The following is a 21,370-nucleotide window of genomic DNA, read 5'->3' as shown; positions in this document are numbered from 1 at the left end:
CGTTATTTGTTAAAACCTGTTGCCATCTTCCAGGTAACCTGTAAATTCCTGTTTTGTAGAAGTTCTCATCCATGGAGTTAAAATAGTCAGCAACTGCCTTAGAAACACTTTCAAAAGACTTGAATTTTTTTCCCGTTAGATAATTTTGCAGAGATCTGAACAGGTAATAATCAGAGGGTGCAATGTCAGGTGAATACGTGGGGTGACTAAGGATTTCCCATCCTAACGCATTCAGTTTTTGTAGTGTCACCACTGCAGTATGCGGGCGAGCATTATCGTGATGGAACACTATTCCTTTTCTGGACGCTAATGCTGGCCTTTTTTCTTTGATAGCTGCATTCAATTTATCCAGCTGATTGCAGTACAGATCCGCGTTGATGTTTTTTCCCTGTTTCAGCAACTCGTAATACACTGGACCTTTCCTGTCCCACCACAAACAAAGCAGTACTTTTCGTTGATGGATACTTGTTTTTGGAACTGTTGCTGATGATGTTCCTGGTTTGCAGTAAGATTTTTTTCTTTTAATATTCTCGTAAAGAATCCACTTTTCATCTCCAGTAACCAGCCTGTCCAAAAACGGCTCCACATTGTGTCTAATCAGATGTGATGAACATATTCTTACACAATCAGACAAATTCTTTTCCGTTAATTCATGTGGAACCCAAACACTTTGCTTTAACACAAACCCAAGAGATTTAATGTGATCTCCAACAGTTGTATGATAAATGCCAAACTCTTCTGCAATTTCTCGACTTGTTAAATGTGGATTATTTTCCAACATGGATCGCAAAACATCATTATCGATCTTGGATGGTCGTCCAGATCGAACACTTTCTTTGAGGCTCAGGTCCCCGGAACGAAATTTGCTAAACCATCTTTGACAAGTACGAACATTTACAATATCTTTTCCAAATACCGCACATAAATTTTTACATGCAACAGATGCGTTGCTTCCTTTTTGGAATTCATATAAAATGCAGTGTCGTAAATGCACTTTATCTACCGACATGTTTTTCCCTTTAAATATTACAAGTAAATGATTAACGGTAAAAAAAGGCACCTTTTATATTATACAGCAGCTAAAAAAAACAAAAAACAAAAAAAAAATCCGATTGACTCACTAGCCAGATTTTTTTTTTATTTACAAGAAAAATCACCTGCCTATTTAAAATACGACAGAACTTTCCCTCCAACCCGTTAAATCTGTGTGCAATATTTTTAGAATTATCAGCAATTTTAAAGTTGTTTAATTGCCGCTAACCCTGTTATCAATGGCGGCCATTGATGTTTACATTTGAAACAGGAGACTAGTGGATTTGTTGCCAATTACACGAATGATATGCCGGTTCCTTTGAATGCAAAAGTAGTGAAATATGCCGACGACACAGCAATTTTAACCAAGTCGCTAAAACCTCAGCTCGCTGTAGATAAACTTGAAAGCGCAGTAAATATCATAGCACACTATTATGATTCATGGAAATTAAAAGTAAATCCGTCAAAGAGCCAAATTCTCCTTTTCAGACGTCATCGGAAGTTCACTCCTGTAAATGTAAATATAAAAATTAATGATCAAGCCCTAGCAATTGTTTCAAGTACCAAGTATCTAGGAGTGGTCTTCGACTCACAGCTGTTATTCAAAGAACACACGGAGTATGCCTTGCGCAAAGCCACCGCTGCTAAAATGTCTCTTTACCCTTTAATAAGAAGAAATGCTAAATTAAATATCAGTCTCAAGAAGAAGATCTATACCAGCTTAATAAGACCCACCCTACTTTATGCAGTGCCTATCTGGGCCACTGTGTACAAGACTTATAGACGCAAACTACAGGTCTTTCAGAACAAAATACTCAGACAAATTGTTGACTCCCCATGGTTCGTACGTAACCTGCAGATACATAAAGAACTAAAAATAAGACCCATAGATGATCAAATTCTCACCACGAGCCACAATTTCTATGCTAAAATAGAACTTTCTCAATACGAACATATCCGTAATCTGATAAATTATGATCCTACTATAGAAATTGCAGCAAAGCGCCCAAGAGGCATCTTCCATAACAGCAAATGGTGAAATGTGTATATATTGTACATAGTACTATTATCTTTATTTTATCTTCATTGTGTCATTTTACCAGTGTCTTTGAAACTTTATAGACTTATGGACATGATCCGTGTACCTGGATCTTCAAAGCACTGATCTTATATTTGTCATTTTCGTAATCTTCTTATTGTTATATCAGAGACTTTGTAATATTGTGGACTTATGGACATGATCCGTGTACCTGGATCTTCAAAGCTCTGATTATTTATTGCTAGTGTAAAATGTTTTTCACCATTTGCCACTTCGCTCAAATATCGCCGTCCCTATATGTACATAGTGTATAGTTACAGTAACTCATGTGCCTCAGTGTTGTACAAGAACTTTAGTGTTTAATTTCTCAGACCAAGACTTCACTGAATTGTGATATCTACTATTTCAAGATGCATTGGGCTGTGGACAGTTCACGGGAGGGTGACTCCCACGTGACTACCACTGTCCAATCTGTGTTTTACAGAAAGGATGAATTTGAATATTTTGTTTAGCTAATCTGTTGCACTTAGTTGTGCCATTTGTCTTCATTTAGATCGTGATATTAGTTTAATTATTCCAATCTAGATAACCTGTTTCAAAACTTGATAATTATTAATATTTCCAATATTTCTCATTGTACGCGTAAGCTGGTGACCACCCGCGTGACAGGCTCCTGCCAATCATCTCCCTTACTCCACCTACATTTCACAAAATTTGACAAGTTTCGCCTAGTTGGCGCGGCGTAAATCGCCTTAATTAAAAACTTAAGTACCAACGCCTTAGGGCAATTTACCAACAGAGACGGTTAAAGTAGCGGTTGGCTACTAATTGCCGCCTAGCCATTGACTCAATCTCGATTTCGATTTTTGTTGCCAATCTAGAGAAACTTAGCTTCGCAACAACAAAGATAACGCATTCATTTATTATTGCCAATTAAATCATGCTTAATTCTTTCTGGAATTTTTTCGAGGAAATAAGCGTTTGAGATTTACTTCGTAATTTTTAATATAGATATTTTGAGTTTTTATGTATTTTTGCCTTCTCGCGAAGTGAGAACTGAATTAATTGAATGAGAAATACTCAATCGTCTGTGAAAAACTGTTTCTTTTTTGTTTTATTTTCTTAATTTCTTTTATACATAGTTCTAGCTTTATTATAGTATTTGAATAGAACATGTGGCAACGATTAGATAATTCTTTAAATGATATAAATTTTGTGCATTCTGAGTTATAATATGAATGAAATATAATACTGTTAAATAAACCTAGCGCCAGAGTGTCGCTGTGGTAAACAAAGTGAATTTTAAAGAATGCATATATTCTATTGTGGTTTATGCGCTGTCGGCGAAGTAGGTTTAATTCAATCTAATAAGTTGAAATAAAATACAAGAAAAAATGCGTATAATTTAATATTCCGTACAAGGAAGTCATGTGGTGTACACATCAGATTTTTTATTTTACAAGTTATGACTTTTAAACAAATTTAATGAATTTTTGATTGAAAATTCAGCAATTTAGAAGTTTGTGTTGCCACTCGGCTAAGCGTAAGATATTTATGTTTCGAGTTTAATTAGAAAAAGAGTCAGCAATACAAAAGAATGAGTTGTCACCTTTCAACTTTAATCGCATTTTCAAGAAGCGGCGGCATCTAGCACAACACACAGCCTTCCATTCGAACACAAGTGTTAAACACACAAGCCTTCCACTCGAACGTGTGCAACTCGAAGCCTGAATTTCGAATTTGTTTCTTATTTCTTACTTACTTCATATTTTGCGCGAATTTTAGGAACTTTTGTTTAAATACTCAGATATATAAAATCTTCGTGTTGCCACTAAGCAAATCTTAAGATATTATCTTTCGAACTGGATTAGAAAAAAGGTCAGCAATACAAAAGACCATTCCACAAAAAGCAATATAATATTTATCTTTCGAATTCAATCAACAAACACCGCGATTTTAAAAAGATCTTGTTACTACTAACCGTTTTAAAATATTTTTATCTTCTATAGTTAAGGATATTTTTACTTCCATAGTTTCTACCTCTTCAGTTACAAATAGTTTCATCTTCTACAGTTTACTATTAGTATAACCTACCTATGTGAAATAAGAAGGGAATATATATGGTATGACAAATCCTTTAAAAGTATTTTGACTAATGATAAGTTAGACAATTTTTTCACATTGTTACTTTGAAAATACTAATTCAAGGTGAAATTTTCTGATCAACTTGCTTTTGACAATTTATAAAAATAAAATAAAATTTCCTTCAATCAGTTAGTAAACCCTAACTATAAATAGCTGATAATTTCTTGAGACATAGTAAAATTTGTTAGGATAACTATTTTTCTATGTATCCTAGAAATCCCAAAATATATTTGAGATACTTGATGAAAGATGTACTGTTACGCATACTGTTTAAGGAACGTTGTTTTATTCTTCAGTGAATGAAAGCATCTTATCGTTTAATAACTAAACTTTAAATATGGACGAACTTATTTTTTCTTCTCTATGGAAATTTTATTTACTTACTTTATTTATATCATTTAAATTTGAATATATATTGATAATGCTGATGTTATTTCATATATTAGTAATTTGAGGAGTATATTTACCAATATCTGGCATTCTATTAGAGCTATTTTGCAATTTAAACGGTGTTGGATCAGAATTGAAAGACCTACAAATTTATATATAAGATCTAATCTTCTTGGCTATCATACAATGTGACTACATCTACAGCGTGTTTCAAAAAGAATATACGTATTTCGGATGCATATATTTATTAAACTGTATTACATACAAACATGAAACTTTATACACATATGTACGATCTTCTCAAGTTCAGATTACAGATGTCACAGATGTTCAGTATGTCCTTCATCAGCGACACGAACAATATCTCATCGATACTCAAATTCCTCCCATACTCGGGCAAGCATGTCCGTCGTCACTGATGTTATGACAGTACGGATCCGGTTCTTCACCTCTTCCAGGTTCTGTAGGACTGGTGGTACATAAACGTTGTCTTATGTACCACCAGTCCTACAGAACCTTGAATGAAACCCCACAGGAAGAAGTCACAGGGTGTCAAATTCGAGAACACAAAGTGATTTCTGCTGCGGAGTAGCCATTTTAAACATGTGACGGTTACCACGCGAAACAGAAGCGCGGTGTAGGATTTTTTAGAAGCAAGAGAGATTGAAAAATTAGAAACGCCTTCGCCGGGATTCGAACCACGGGCCTCTGAAATTCCGGCTCAGTGTGCTGACCACTACACCACGAAGACACGCTAGGAAGGCGGGAGAAATACCTTACAGCGGATATTAATATAAACTAGACTGTGTATTCGTTTCGCCAATAGCCGAGTTGAGGCGCAGTGATCGATAGTTTGGACAAAATAACACTTTGTAACACGTATATTCTTTTTTAAACAAGGTGTACTTAGGTTCCAAACCTTTGCGAATTCTCTCACAGGCGTGAAGATGAACACAATAGAGAAAAGATGTAAAAGACCCTTTTATTAATCACAACTCTTCAAAAGAAAGGCACGGACTTGCGTGCATACAGCAGCAGCGACCAGCGACTACTTGCGGCGAGAACTTAGAGGTACTTTAACAATAAAGATAAGAGTAGTGTTAGACTATACAGTTTAAGTTTAAACTTAACAAGCTGACTCAGAAACCTACACAGGCGATATACTAAGTAGACATTTAAGCTCGTAAATTCCAAAATCAGTTGTATCCCGGATTTTGAGTTTACATACAAAAATCATGAAAATATACATATATGCGTTTGTTAACCCTCTAAGTTGATAGCCCAAATTCGCCATTACTTGCTCCATGAACTAGAATCTAAGAAATCTGTTCACTTTGGTTTAGTGCAAGCAAAATGTATGAAGTAAAATCCTCTAGGAGAAAACCTGGGAGGGAAATATGAGCAGTTTAATTATACATCTCATTTCATTAACTATACATCTCAAAATTAAATCCTCCATGTGCTGAACAAAGGATAACACAAGACTGAAATTTTATTATTTATTTATTGTTTTAAGATATTATAGGATTTCCACATGATTGCCTTACAAAAATGCAAAAAAAAGGACGATTGTTTGAATTGTATTGGAAACTCTTTGACAGTCCTTCAGAATTTGTGTATTACAAATGAATATGTATTAAATAATAAATATCTTGAAATTCAAGAATGTATGTTAAAAGTGATGGGACATTTCTGATTCTGATGTAAAAGTTTAAGTGCGCAGATTATATTACAATTTCTTTCATTGCCCTATTTTTAAATAATATGTTTATTATATACTTTATACTCTTAACAAAATTATGCGCAATTTCTATTTAAAAAATAATTTAGTCTTAGGACGCTAGAAAATTAGCTAATAAAACTCCAAAAATGTTTACTTCTAAAACGTGACTTAATTTATGACTTAAATTTAACTGACTTTTTTAAATTTTTCGTAGTACAATTAAAAGTTAAAACTGATTTTATTTTTAAAAACATCGTACTTATAAGGTATAAATTCATATATCTAACTATCCTTCTGTTATTTTTATTGTTACTACTCATAAAGTACTAAATCTGATGGTAAACTTACTTGAACACAGACTCCTTGTCCAGCTTGAAGGCAATAGCCGGTACTGATTGTAGAAATCCGGGGGGTTTTCAAATACAGCAGTGAGCCGGACGAACCACGATCCGATGCATCAGAGAATCATTCGGAACTCTGATGTCGATCGTGATGTGTGAATTTACGCACAGGGAAAAAGCTGACATGCAGCTCATGTATGGTGCTGCTAATGGGAACGGCAAAGTGGCGCTACGGTTGTACCAGGAACGTTTCCGAACAGGCGTATTCCGAATCACACAGTGTTCGAGAGGTTTCATCGGTCTCTGTGTGAAAACGGGTCATTTGAAGCTACCTCTGACACTAGGAGTGGAAGAAGTGCACGACAACCTCATTGAAGAATCCGTCTTGAACACTGTGCATGAATCACCTCAGACAAGTACAAGGGCTATTGCACATCGTCTGCAGCTGAGTCATTCCACCGTTTGGAGAGTATTGCATGAAAATGGCTTGCACCCATACCATTTGCAGAGAGTCCAAGCCTTGCAAGAGACAAATTACACTCTTCGAGTTCATTTCTGTCATTGGTTCTTGCAGCACTGTGCGGCGCAGGCGGATTTCCCATCGGATGTGCTATTCACGGACTTTCTCACAGGACGGCATCTTTAATAGCCACAACATGCACGTGTGGGCAACTCATAATCCACACGGCACACGTCCAAATGCATTCCAAATCCGCTTCTCCTTGAATGTGTGGGCGGGTATTGTTAACGACTACCTCATAGGCCCATACCTTTTACCTGCATGTGCAATTGGTTTATGTTATCATATTTTTCTGCAAGAGGTGCTACCGGAATTGCTGCAGGATGTTCCGGCTGTCGTTCGTGATCGCATGTCGTTCCAGCATGATGGTGCCCATAACCACGTGCGGGTCCGCAATTACTTGGATGGGACATTTCCGGCCCGATGGATCGGCCGTTAGATGGCCCATTTGATGGCCACCCCGTTCGCCAGATTTATCCAGCTTGGATTTTTTTTATGGGGCCATCTGAAGAGCATCATTTACGAGACTCCCGTTGACTCACTGGAGGACCTTGTTGCACAACTATTCATTGCGGCTGCAAGCGTGCGCGAAATGCCTGTCGTTTTTCAAAATATTCTTCAATCCCTTCTGCGACGTTACCAAATATGTATTACTGCTGGTGGTCGCAATTTTGAACACTTATTGTGAATACTATATTGCTACAAAAAAGCACTTTGCGCGTTGATTTTGTACATAAACACATTTTCCTCTCGTGTCTTTTTTTTTTTTTTTTTTTTCCGTTCCTGCCTTAACCCGTCACTTTAGACCCTACATTCCTATATAAAAAAGCATGTTTTAGTACGCTCCACCACCCCTCCAAGTTTGTCCCATGATCTATGAAACACCCTGTATAATATATATGTATTGTGAAAATCTGGTAAATTCCGTAAAAGAAATCCTGATTAACTTATCTGAGGGAAAGGTGTATGGCAAAAATGAACTAATTGCTTAATTAATCAGCAGACTGAACCGTATAATTTAATAACGTCAAATGTAAAACTTCATCTCCTTAATTAATTAATTAATTAAACTGTAAGTATATATAAATTTTATTTCTGTACCATGGAAAAAAAAGACAGCTACTAATTTGTTTTTTGAATTAAAAAGAGAGAAGAGGATTTTAAATTTATGTATGTTTCTTAATCCGTATGATATAAGATTTAGCACAATGTTCTATGATATGCTTATAAGAAATTTTCAAGTTAATAACGCTGCTATTATTTTATATTCAACAGCATATTAGCGCATCCTCCTTGGGTACGCCGTTGGAGTTATTCTTCAAGGTATCCAAGTTCCTGGAGACCAAGAAACTGGCAAGCGTATCCTAAGCCCTGGTCTCATCACGGCGACAGTTATGATCACTCTGATCATCATAGCGACTATCCGCATCACAATGACAAACACTCACATGACAGCCATGATTATTACGATCATGAAGACAGTCACTCCGGTACAAGTGGATGTGGATATGGAAGGCCATGTCGTGATGAAAAGGAAAACGGTAACAATCCTCAAAGGGAAGACAATAACAATCCCCAAAGTGATACATTAGGATGTTCTTGCTTGCTGTACGTAGAGTATACGTTAGTATTCCAAAGAAGAAGTACAGACAGACTGTACTCTTGTGATGAAAGTGGCTTACAGAAGTGCTCTGCTTACTGCAATAACCTGGTAAATATAACTATCAATCCAAACTGTATTTCGTATATTAAGTTTTATTTATTTAGGGACAAAAAAAGACTAGACTGTAAAATTTTTTATAACTTTCTAAAACCTTTAAGAGCCAAATATAAAAAAAAAAAAAAGAAAAGAAAAAGAAAAGAAAAGAAAAGAAAAGAAAGAAAATATTTTGAACAACAGATTTCCTAGTAGAATTGTCTAATAGAAGTAAAAGTTTAGGAGATAGTAAAATAAAAAATAGAAAATTTGACAAATTTGACAATCATCACGAAAAAAAGTGCTTAATAATTTAGAGTCAATAATAAATAATAATTTAAGCCTTTTAATCAGTAAACTAAATCCGCACGAATTAAGCAGAAAGCAATAAAACGAAATTTTCTTACTTTGTTGTCTTTGTTTACATATTTACTTTTCGTTACATATATTGATTATCTACATTTCTCACACATGCAAAATGTGTGTGTAATATGTAACAATTTATGATGCGGGTGAGGAAAGACACAAATAACTTTAAAATATGGTCGATTTTTGTAAATGGTGTTGGAGTATATAATGCGTTATTGAGTAGCAGAAAGATGAAACTTGAAGGCCAAAGTCGCATACAATAAACTCTCAATGAATGCAAGGGTAACGTCATTAAATCATTGCGCATAGGGCAAAATCGCATTCTGCAAAGCTAACTTTCAATGGAAAAACGGATAAAGTATAGTTTAGATTAAGAAAGTAAACTGCTGGCCATCCAAAATGCAGCATTATGAAAGAATCATCGAAACAGCATGAAACTTGCATCATGTATAGACCGCGATGAAATATTCAAGTAAGTATGCGCTCCTTATAATTCGTACACAATGAGAGCAAAGCTTTCCGTTTTGAATAATGTGAATTGTTCTCTCGTAAGATTTTTTGCGTGTGCAACTTCAGTATGCCTTGTAGAAAAACACCTGCATCACTGAGCTCAACCGAGACAGAATTGTCGCATACAGAGATTGCAGATTTTTCTTCTAGGAAATTGATCATCGTGTCGGACGTAGACAAGCAACAGTCATGCGAATATGGAATCGATGAATGCAAAAGGGAACGACTGACGGACAGGGGCAATTGCAACCTCCTCGTCGTACCATTCCACTGGAAGACAGGCTTATTGTGCGCATGGCACTGACGGAGCACTCTGCCACATTCGCAACCATATCACAACGAAGACAGTCTGTAACACAACAATAGGTACCTGCGCGAACAAATCCAAGTCATTTACAGTAGAACGGACTGCCCTCCCCTCTAGGCTTTCATTGCCTTTAAGCCACAGGCGTTTGCGTTTGCAATGGTGTACTGAACGGCGGAGATGGACATCCACCGGACGGATCTTCGAGCCTTCGGACGAATCACGATTCTGCTTGCAGTACTACGATGTTCATGTTAAAGTTTGGAGACACCATGGAGAAAGAATGCTCAACTATTGTGTTATTCATCGTCATACTGATTCTGCACCCAGAGTTATGGTGTTGTGTGGTATTGGATTCCAATCTCGCACCCTCCTAGTTCGCATTATTATTGGTATATTTACCAGCTAACGCTGTATCTCTGAGGCTTTGCAGCCTATTTTCCTTCCTTATTTTCAGATTTGTCTACGGCCATGTCCACCAAGACAATGCGACTACACATTGCATGCAGCTTTCAAGGTTTCTTCTTAACACATTATATTGTATTGTTACTCTGGCATGTAAGTTCTATAGACATATCGCCCATCGAACGTGTCCGGTAGAACGCCGAGCCTGGCATGCCGCACCCATGGATATACCTGATATAGTTTGGCTATGTGGGGAGGCAGCATGGGCTGCCATGTCCCTGCAACAAATCCGAAGCCGTTTTCACTCAATGCTGCGGCTTATAACAGCAGTTATTGACAAACGTGAAAACAATACTCATTACTGATTTTCTCGTCCTCTTCACCTCAAAGAAGGCTCTATTCCGAATAAGTTAACCCTGATATTATGTGTAACCTCTGAAATACATTTGGCCCTGATATCACTTGTCCTTCTTCGCGGTGGATTTTGGATGGTCAGCAGTGTATGTATAATTTATGCAAACATCACTTTAAGTAAAAGATAAAATCGAAACAAATGTTAAGTGAAGGAATTTCTATTACTGCTATAAACATATATGATACAATTATTTTTAGTAGCTGGTGACGTTTGCTTAGAAACCATATCTGATGCAACTCAATTAACATTTCACGGTAAGGAGTACAAAGTTTTTCAAGATCTTTCATAAAGTGTCTATTTCATTCATTTGTGTCAATCTCCATTGCAAAATCAGACATTTCCCTTTTTAACCATTCGTTAATTTCTTGTACGTTAAAAGTTCTTCACCTTCTTTACTATCGCTGCTTTTACTGTCGGCTAGTGTAATAATATCATCCAATTCTTCATTTGTCATTTCACCATTGTCATTCTTGATTAATTCTTTAGTTCCTTCTTCCGTATCTGAACATCCTTCGCTTCATTTTCAACTGATGGAATGGCTTCATTTCATGGCTTCATCTTCAACTGATGGAATGGCTTCATCTTCAACTGATGGAATGGCTTCATTTTCAGCTGATGGAAATCGTTTACGACTTCTGACCAATGCTGTTGCCAGCAACCATTCATTGCTGATGAATTCACTTGTTCCTATGCGAGTTTAATCGTTTTTCTGTATGGTCTTATGTTGAATTGCTTCCAAAATGCACTTCGTGTGTCCAGGTTTTCTTCGTCTAGTGCTTTATTTCCAGGTAAATATGCCTGACATAAATAGGCTTTAAATGCTTCTATGATTCCTTGACCAGTAGGTTAGATCAAAGAAGTGGTGTTCAGTGGAAGGAATAAAATCTTTACATTTGAAAGCAATCTATTGGGGGCTTCAGTATCGTATCCTAGAGCATTATAGAGAATTAGAACTTTAAAGCTCAGGTTTCGCTGCTCTAAGTAATGTTTGGTTTCTTTAATGAATCAAATTTCAAATCAGTCATAAAAGAGGATTATTGAAAAGCGGCCGACGCTCTGCAACATAACGCATATAACATAAATTCCCGCGTTGGACAAATTAAATAGAGACAATTAAGATATAGCAAAATCCCACTCCGTAAGTCCGCATTCGACAAATATTCACTGTACAATATAATTTATTTTCGAACAAAATAATCCTGGTGACGCATATTCTGATTCACATATGGTCATGGGTGTAATTTGCAACCCACTTCTAGGAAGTATACATCTTTGGATGATACAGAGAAGTGAGCCACTAACTTGTTAGAAGCAAGCAAGCGGGAAAGTGCGACGCATTCAGAACAAGGCCTGCGAGACTATCAAAAGGTTTTGGTTTGGCTCTGGAATATTAGCATTATTAAAAAACTGCAAGGATTATCTTGCATTGTTTTTACAACATACACTTAGAACAAAACGTTTAAATAATTTTTAAATCTACATGATTTTTGTTTGGGAAATGGTTAGAGAAGGATGCTATTTGACTGAGAATAAAAGTAGATTAATATTAATATGGAATATGCCTTTCCTCCCAACTTTAATACTGGCTTGTTATTTCACATTATTATCTATGACGCTGTTAAAAATCTCACACTGTATAGTGTTAAGCTTTATTCTGGTTTATGAAGATCTTGTAGGACAGAAATAGATCCCTCTTTTTCAATCTAATCCTACAAGTGGTTGATAGAACGGAGAATTGGTCATCGAGCTGATCACTCCGTAGCTTTGATCTTTAAGTGGTCGCTCGTCTACAAATGATTGTTGAGGTGAAGAATATCGTCCACTGGAAGAAAAAATTTCTGATTGTGCCGTTTAATGGATCAAAAAGCACGTCTGTTCAGCGTTTTCTGCTGATTATTTTCTTTATAATAAATTTACTTTCAGGATTATAAAATGTGTCATTTTTATAACATCCTAGTTTTCTTTTAGATTATTAGTATAATTCAATATGATCCATAATAAGTTTTTCTGTAATTTTTTCATGGTTGCTAATGAACATTTTTATCGTAAATGTATGTATTGTATGCTATCATTATTTTGCATTTTTATAGTTTCAAGACGAAGGACTCCGTGCAAGCAGCCGTCAAGATGCTTGCGACGTACTTGGCAGAGAGGTGCACACATCGTGGTATCGTAAAAATCAAGTCTGTGGATCTAACGGTCCATACAGAGATATTCGGTTGTCGGAAAATCTCTGTTGCAGAGGTGGTCAAACATCTGTGGCATGTTAACAGAACTAGAAACGGGACCTATTAGGAAAAATTTCATCTTTTATTTATTATTCATTAATTTCTGAAATATTAGGGAATAAAGTTCTGATTATTATGCAGTTCACTTTTTTGTTTATTTATTTATCTATTTATTCTTTATTAGTCCAAAGAGGCTTTGTCCCTAAGGGACTATTGTTTTCATTTTACGATTTTGCGTCGAATCACTCTGATTGTCCGTTTCACTTTTCAAACTGTTGCCACCAAATATTTGCATAAATGTATGCATATTTCTCGCATTGTTATAAAACAACAGTACCTACCTAGAGCAATCCAATTCTGAATGACGTAATCCTGCTGAGAATATGGGCATCTGGGAGCCCAAATTTAAAATTTTGAATTTGTTTTATTATCGATTTCATATTTTATTAAAATTTAACGAATTTTTGATTACCAAACTCAAGGATTTCAAAGCGAGCAATGGGAACGTTGTACAGAAAAAACTTTTTTACCTCCGACGCACGGAACTGTGTATCGAAAATTATAAAAATATGCTCAATTTAAAAATATTTTGCGATATTGCTCTTCAACTGAATTTTATGGTTTAAGTGCGAAGAACATAATATTTAATAAATAAAGGTAACACACATAATGTTAAAAAAGTCCCTTTGAACATAATTTAAAATCTGAAATATTTCAGATTTTGAACGTAATTTAAAATCTGAAACATTTCAGATTTATTTTTTTATTTAATTATTATTTCAATTTTTAAATATGCGTTATTAACAGGGTAGTAAGTTTGTCACGACTCAAATTTCAATAATTATTATAGCGAATTTTTTCGACTTTTCCGTTTACGTAATTAGCGAATTTTTTTCAAATTAAAACAAATTAAAATTAATAGCAATTTTAATATTTAGTTTTAATCTTTACCTCAATAATTATTTACTCATTAGTTATCGAAATATAACTTAAATTTTTACCACAAAATTACTTAACTTTAATTATTAAAATATTATAATTGAAAAATATTTTCAATTATAAGTGAAAAATATTTTCACTTATATCCCTAGCATTTATGGTAGTTTAGTTTATTGAATGAATTTCTCCCCCCCCCCCTCCTCTTTGTTGTATCATAATATAATTTTTGAATTTGCTTTTAATTTTTTATTTTAAATTATACGTACATATCTTGTAGTACATCACTTTTCGCTTAAAATGGACATTGAATTTAAAACACATTTATTATACAACTGCGAGAAGTTCTGTTAATTTTATAATAGCAACAACTAGCAACTGAATGCACATATAAGTGATTATTTGGAAGATTAAGTTATTGTCCTCGTTAGGATCTTGCAAGTGGCAAGAATCTCTCTAATCGAGAGTCTTAAAGAGTTCTGAGTACGTTGTCGTCTGAAACATCTTGCAGACTCAGTTAATCATGCTCTTTTAATTTTTCTGTTGTACTTTACGGCCTTTGATTCGTTATAGTTGAAAACGATATCAGAGGAGTTACAGAATCATTAGACGGTCAGCCCCTTGAATTTGAGAAGCCCTGAAAACAGACATAGTACAGATCTTTAAAAATCCCCTGGGACTGTCCGTTATGGTCTTTGCAATATCAAGCGAAGGGCATTATTGAACAAGTTATTGCTTTTACAGTCTCAGAGCAGCTTTTACAGACATAGAGCATGTCATCTAACACCTCATAACAGCTCGAAGTTTGCGACTTGTTTGGGGACCTCATACAGGAATTTCCTTCTTCGTGTGGTCTGCCGCATACTCTCTATCTAGTAGCACCCTGACGATACGGAAAAGTCAGGGAAATACACATGTCTACCAGAGCAAGTTTGACGAATATTCTGTTTGGCGTGAATTGCAGATGAATGTTTTAACATATCAGAAGAACAAGTATCCATATCCATATTAGACATGAATGCTGGTTTCACACGATCCTTTGACTCTGGCACTGTTTTTCTGTGAATGGATAATTTGAAAACTTTTGTACAATGTTTTGAACATTTTAAAAGGGCTATCATAATTTGGTAAAGTGATCGTCGTACTGCATCATGCAGCACAAACACATGTGAACACTTTTTTTCAAATCTGTGTGAATCAATATTGCTTTTGTTGTATGTGATCAGTTGGTTTTGGCTTAAGCTGCTGCACGTAGCTTCTAAGTTATTCGATAGGATCAATATCAGCATTCGATGTTTCAAGAAAATTGCTCAGTAGTTTAATTTAGTTCCATACACATATTCAGCGGAAGTACAACCGATGCTTCCTCTGAGAGCTGTTCTCATGTCAAGCAACACAGTTGGTAAAATTTCTGTTCAAATTTAGAGTTTCATGGCACATAACGCAGATTTCAGAGGAAAGTGAAATTGATCAATTAAGCAGTTGTGAATATTCGTTTTCTTTGAGGATGATAAGCAGTTGTGAGTATTTGTACCGCCAAGAAGCTTTGTTACAGCCTTAAATTAACAAGATTTGAACTGATGTCTGGTTGTGCTAGGAGTTGAAATACCAAAGCGAGAGATCCAGTTCAAGTAAAAAGCTTTAGCAACTGCTGTAGCTTCAGTACCGATGACGGGAATTGCTTCAATCTATCTAGTGAACCGATCAATCGTTTTTAAACAATTTATTTATCAAATACTTGGTCATTGACCATCAGGTCATTATGTAACGAGCTCTCCAATACTTCTTTACAATACAGTCCAAACTCTTAAGTGATCCAGATGAGCAGCGTCCATGACTTGTCCAGAATCACACAAACCACATAAAGGTGAGGTAGTCGGATTAAAACGAATTAAATGAGCACCAATACAGTCATGTCCAGTCAATAGTCTATTGTACCTTTTTTCCCAAAAGGTCCGCCATCTCATTTCCCCAAAGGCGACAATGTGATGGCATGCACTGGAAAGCAACCTTTGTCTAAATACTGCTCAACAGCTCTTTGCAGGTCTGTACACGAGCACTTTGTTTTCCTAGGTTACTTGCTAAGGCCTGAAGAGCAGAACTTGAGTGCAATAAAATTACAGCCTTATCAAGAGAGAGACGGGCAGAAAGCTGTTGAAGGGCTAAATGGATGGCCTCGACTTCACCGTCAAAATGGGTTGTAATGATAGCCAACATGTAGGTAAAAGGGAAATAGATCACAGAAGACGCCAGCACCAGCGCCCTGGGTGAAATCCAAAAGGGAACCATCAGTGTAAATATGAAACCACTCATTAAGAGGATAGCGAATATTAATGGTTTCCAAAGTGATGGCACGAAGAGCAGTTGTGCATGGGTCGTTTTTCCTCACATTTAGTCATGTCTGTCAAGTCTAATGTGACATCGAGAACCAATAGCATTATATTGAACGTTCTCTTGGACACATTGAATGAAGCCTTTCCGAGTCTTTAGATTACGTACTCTGTTACAATAGTTTTCACGCCAAAAAGAAATATTTGGGAGTCTAGTAAGTCTATTATAAAGGATAGCTGCATTCCTCCGAACCAGGTTAGTCATTGGCTGTAGATCACAAAGTAAATGCATAGCAAGTACGAGAGTAGTTTTAACACCTCCAGTGATCAAGCCTAAAGCCTTGTTGTTAAGCAATATATGAATCCATTGAAGGTGGAAGCTGACCGATAAGATCTAGATAAATCTGAAATCGATTAGAATTTTCATTAAATGATTGTGAAGAAGCTGAAGTGGGCTTTGTTATTTTAGCGTTTTGAGACGGAATACACTGTCTCGTCCAGTTCATTACGTCTTTATTTATATTTATTTGGCTAGGCATATCGGCTACGGACTAATTCTGACGTCACTCAAATGGTTAGGTGACTTAAATTACGTACTCGATTAAAACACAACTTTTGAAATGCCTTGCCATTCTAATAGATATATCGCAATATAACCCTGTTTTTAAATTTTGGAGGACCTACCAGCGGCCGAGCGGTAAAATCGCTGAACACTGGTAGTTCGGTCCGAGGTTCGAATCCCGCGAACGGGCTGGCTGCATGGGTATTTTCGTGGTTTTCCCCATGTGTAACGTGTATACGAGCCAGTTTCCCTTAGAAAGTCCTCCACGAAGGTATCCCTCCCCTTAGGCAGATAGCCCTCGAGGTTTTGCCGTAATTAAATACCCTAACCTAACCCCCCGGGGGTCGACGTAGAGAACTCTGCGAAGCTACTGGCTAGGATCTGTACCTAGGCAGTCTTGGCCACGGGGGTATAAAATTTATGAACTTGGTGGTTCAGAAGGCTCTGGGAAAGGTCACTTATTGGCCGGCCTCGGAGTCTGGCTCGTCCTAGCGCGGCGTGGTACTAGTAGCCTTGGGTCCTCCCCCGGGTTCGCTGGGTAATGTCCCGCTGCGACGGGCTCGCCCAAGCGACTGGTAGGAGCATTAGACGACCGGTGCTGCCTGGTGTCATATCCAGGTGGTGCGCTGCTCCCTTGGAGGGTAATAGTGGAGGTTGAACCTCCACGATGTGCCCAAAGGGGGAGTGGACCTGTAGTGCGCTTATGTTCGCGGAGCAGGGAAGCCCAAATATTATTATTATAACCTTAAATTTTGGAGGCTTGACTTTTGTTACTTGTAAAGAAGTGTTAGCATTATCTGTCGTCATCTGTTGTTAGTGTCTTAAAAATTTCTACATAATCAATAAGACCAATAATTTTAATTTCACGAATATTATATTATATCGGCAATAATGTTTTCTATTTCTTTTAAGCACTGGATATCAGTCTCGAAATAAAGTTCTAGTTAACTATTTTGACGCGGGGAGTATTTTTCAGTTTTTTGTTTGAAAGCAAATACTAGTAGTTTGTGATTGGTAAACACTGTAAATTTGTGTCCCTCTAGCATATATCTAAATTTCGAATGAATGTGTAGATTGCTAATAATTCTCTATCGTTTGCGTTGCATTTTACCTCAAGGGCTGCGAGCTTTCTAGAAAACAAATGCTAGAGTTTCGGCTTCGTAGTCGCTAAGTAATGCTTGATTATGAGCTGCACGTGGCAGATATCTACTGTAAAAGTTTAGTAAGTTTAGAAAATTCCTTTAAACCTTCAATAATTTCTGGTTTTTCGAAGTTCAAAATTATAGCTACTCTTTCAAGTAAAGGTTTACTCCCATTGTTGGCTTTTAAACCGTCTAATTTTATTTCGAGAACACCGAAAACACATGTTGAAGTATATCTGTTTAGTTATGCAATGTGTTGTTTACGGAATATTTCGCTTTCTAAGAATATTATAATATCATATAAGTATGTATAACAAAAAACTAGTCCTTGTAACACTTTGTGCATGAAAAGCTGAGAAGATATGAACACCATTTATGAGTTCAAAATTTAAGTAAGGAAACAAAAAGATCGAAAGGATTAATTACTGCTGTTTTAGATGTGTGTTTTTCATAGACATGTATATAATGATAAGCCCTTGCAATATCTAATTTAGAAGACATTGTTTTGCCGTAAACAGATTGAGCGAAATTTTGTTTATGGAGAATAGAATATGAATCAAAAACTGTAACTGAATTAATTACTCTGTAATCTCCAGCTGGTTTAATGCCCTTAGGCTATTTATGTACAAAGTGTAAAAGCGACGACCACTTACTTATAATGTGTCGACAAATTCCCTGCCTCACACACATTCGAACTCATTTTTTTTTTTTTTTTTTTTTTGTTTCATCATTAAACTTCAAGTTGTCATGCGTTGGAGTGGACTGGTTATTATTTATATGATGAACTGTGTCATGGTAGATTGATTTGTTAAGTAAAACGGAAAAAGTTGTTCCCGGAAACTCTCTTAAGTATTTCGCGACATTCACAACATCCAGAAACAGTCTTAACATTCAGCTGAGTGTTGTGATGGAATAGCAAAAGTTATCACTGCGTCAATTTTTTGTTTCGTAAATTGATTAGTAAGCCAAAATCAATGAGAAAGTCAGCTTCTCTTATGGAAATTTAAACATCAAGCAATTATGAAATCTCATTTATAATTTTCCCTGAAACCGAGAGTTAAATTCAGTGGTTTTCTACCGTATATTTTAATTTTAGTATTATTTGTGGCAAATAATTATAAAGCAATAGCACTAATTTGTTTTTCTCTTGATGTCAGGAATGTCATTACCTGCATCAACAAGAAATTTTATGGTTGTATGTTTATCATAAATATGTTATTTATAATATTTTCAATAAATAATAATTAATTATTATTTATTGAAATAATTAAAGATTGAAGTAATTAACTAATTAAAATTAAATAAAATGTAAAGAGATAAATTGAAATTTATTACACGATTTTTAATATAATTCTATTGTTAAAATAAAATTTTCAAGATAAAATTTTTAGTGAAATTGTTTTCAATTACATAAAAGGAGTGCCGCAGCCCTCTTATTCAAGGCTCCGGTGCGTTCCGGCTAGAATTATGATTTATTACAAAAACTAAAAAGCACCGGAGCCGTGATCCAGTGGGTTCCGACCCAATATAAGTTCTGATAGTACGGGGGGGTTCTTTTATCATCACAAAAATTAAATATACTTAAAGTATAGCTGATGAAAATTCCAGGGCGAAACAGAATGAGGGTATGAGTGAGTGGAAACAAAAAAAACAAAAAAAAAAAAAAGTGAGAGGAATCTTGGTGAGAGAGAACTTTCTCTTTGACCGCAGCTCTCTGTTGATATAATTATAGCCATCAGGCAGATGGGTGTCAGGGGTAAATCGGACTCCTAAATGTGAAGTTGCTGGTTACGCTTTTCCCCCATTAGTGGATACTGTGGGAAAACGATGTATAAGACGTGCATGAGCAGTTTATCTCAGTATTTCACTCTTATTGTACTCGCTGTCACTTAACGCACATTTAAGAACACAAATTTTCCTTCCTGTGAGGGTAACTAACTGTAATTATCGATAACAATAGATACGATGGCATGACAAGAAATTTAGGCGTTCCTAAATAAACTCCCCCAAATTTACTCGTAAAGGGAAAGGTTTCCGCCATGGAGGTAGGAAAGGAAGGAGGGGCCAGTCGGCACTAGAAGTGAAGCACTACTTTGAAGCTTGGGTCACCAGATGGGGTGTTCTTTGTTTACATTCAGAAGCTCGCTTGACACGGTTCTGATAGTATTTCGACACACGACAGTTCCATACAAATCGAAAAAGGGACACTTTCGCATGAAAGAAACATTCATAGTGTGATGGATAATAGCAATTTGTATAGTTTAGTGACATTTACGCAAAAATCACATCTTGGTTATTTTTCGATAACTAACAACAGCGCGATTTTAATTATGAATTTGTTTTATAAAATTCTAAGCTGTTGAACTACAAAAATATAGATTTTAAGAAAAATGTTATGCTTAAAGAATGAAAAATACCTTACGGTACATTTAAAATTGTATACGTCTTTCGATACCCTTGATACAGTATTCGCTACTTTTATTTTATTTTCCAAACGCCAAAATGTTTTAAATAAAACAAATTTTTTTCACATCCATATGTTATTGTTGCATATTATTGCAAAAAGCATGTATCTGCCTTTGACAAAATACATAAATATTCATTAAATTATTTATAAATGTATTTGAAATGAAGAATTTATTCACTTATAAACAACTGTGAAAGTACTGTGAAGAAATCTAATTATTAAATGCATCTAATTTATAATGATTATAAATGTTATCTAAATATATCATAACCTTAATATTGAATTGTAAACATAAATTGAAATCCTGTTGACAAATACATTATAAAACTATTTAAGCAAGAATTGTTCGTATTGGAAAGCAATCTGTTAAAAGGTATTGTAAAGCAAATGCTATGAGATGCGCACTTAAGAAAGTAATAAAGAGTTTTCGAATATGTATTGTTGAAATGAAGGGTAAAAAAAAATCTGATAAGTATAATTAAAAGAATTATTCCCAATACATTTTATAATAACTCAGTTACAAGTTTTAAATAATACTTAAAAAAAAACTTATTTTATTCCCTTTGAGAAATGTTCAGAGAAAGTCAAGTACTATTTAAAGTATTTCGCTAACTCCTAATAATTCTCTAATTTAAAATGAACCGAATAGAGCATTAATTATAAATTGACTTACATTTTTCGATTTAAAAGAAGCCAAAAAATCATGTCATATTTAAGAAAGTATTTTAGGAAGAAGCTCTATAAATAGAAAAGAAATAATGCATAATTTTAATATTAATAATACAATAAACTTTGATCTTAATTTTTGTACCTTAA

General features: G+C 35.5%; 1 protein-coding gene and 1 non-coding gene across 2 annotated transcripts in view; one reads left to right on the top strand and one right to left on the bottom strand.

The window, feature by feature from the left end:
• LOC118192775 (uncharacterized) overlaps positions 1–13,262 on the top strand; it is a 153,607-nt gene extending 140,345 nt beyond the window's left edge. Inside the window, exons 3-4 of the mRNA XM_085827452.1 lie at positions 8,466–8,901; positions 12,980–13,262. Coding sequence (XP_085683578.1) covers positions 8,466–8,901; positions 12,980–13,159 — 616 coding nt within the window. The 3' untranslated portion in view covers positions 13,160–13,262. The remainder of the gene's footprint in view (positions 1–8,465; positions 8,902–12,979) is intronic.
• TRNAS-GGA (transfer RNA serine (anticodon GGA)) lies at positions 5,285–5,357 on the bottom strand. Its single transcript has one exon. It is a non-coding gene; the product is annotated as a tRNA-Ser (tRNA).
• Positions 13,263–21,370: the final 8,108 nt, after the last annotated feature.

The sequence above is a fragment of the Stegodyphus dumicola genome, chromosome 12 (genome assembly GCF_044657685.1).
Source record: "Stegodyphus dumicola isolate Sdum_Otavi_A_Nest chromosome 12, ASM4465768v1".
Taxonomy (NCBI): Eukaryota; Metazoa; Arthropoda; class Arachnida; order Araneae; family Eresidae; genus Stegodyphus; species Stegodyphus dumicola.
This window is presented reverse-complemented; position numbering and strand designations above follow the sequence as displayed.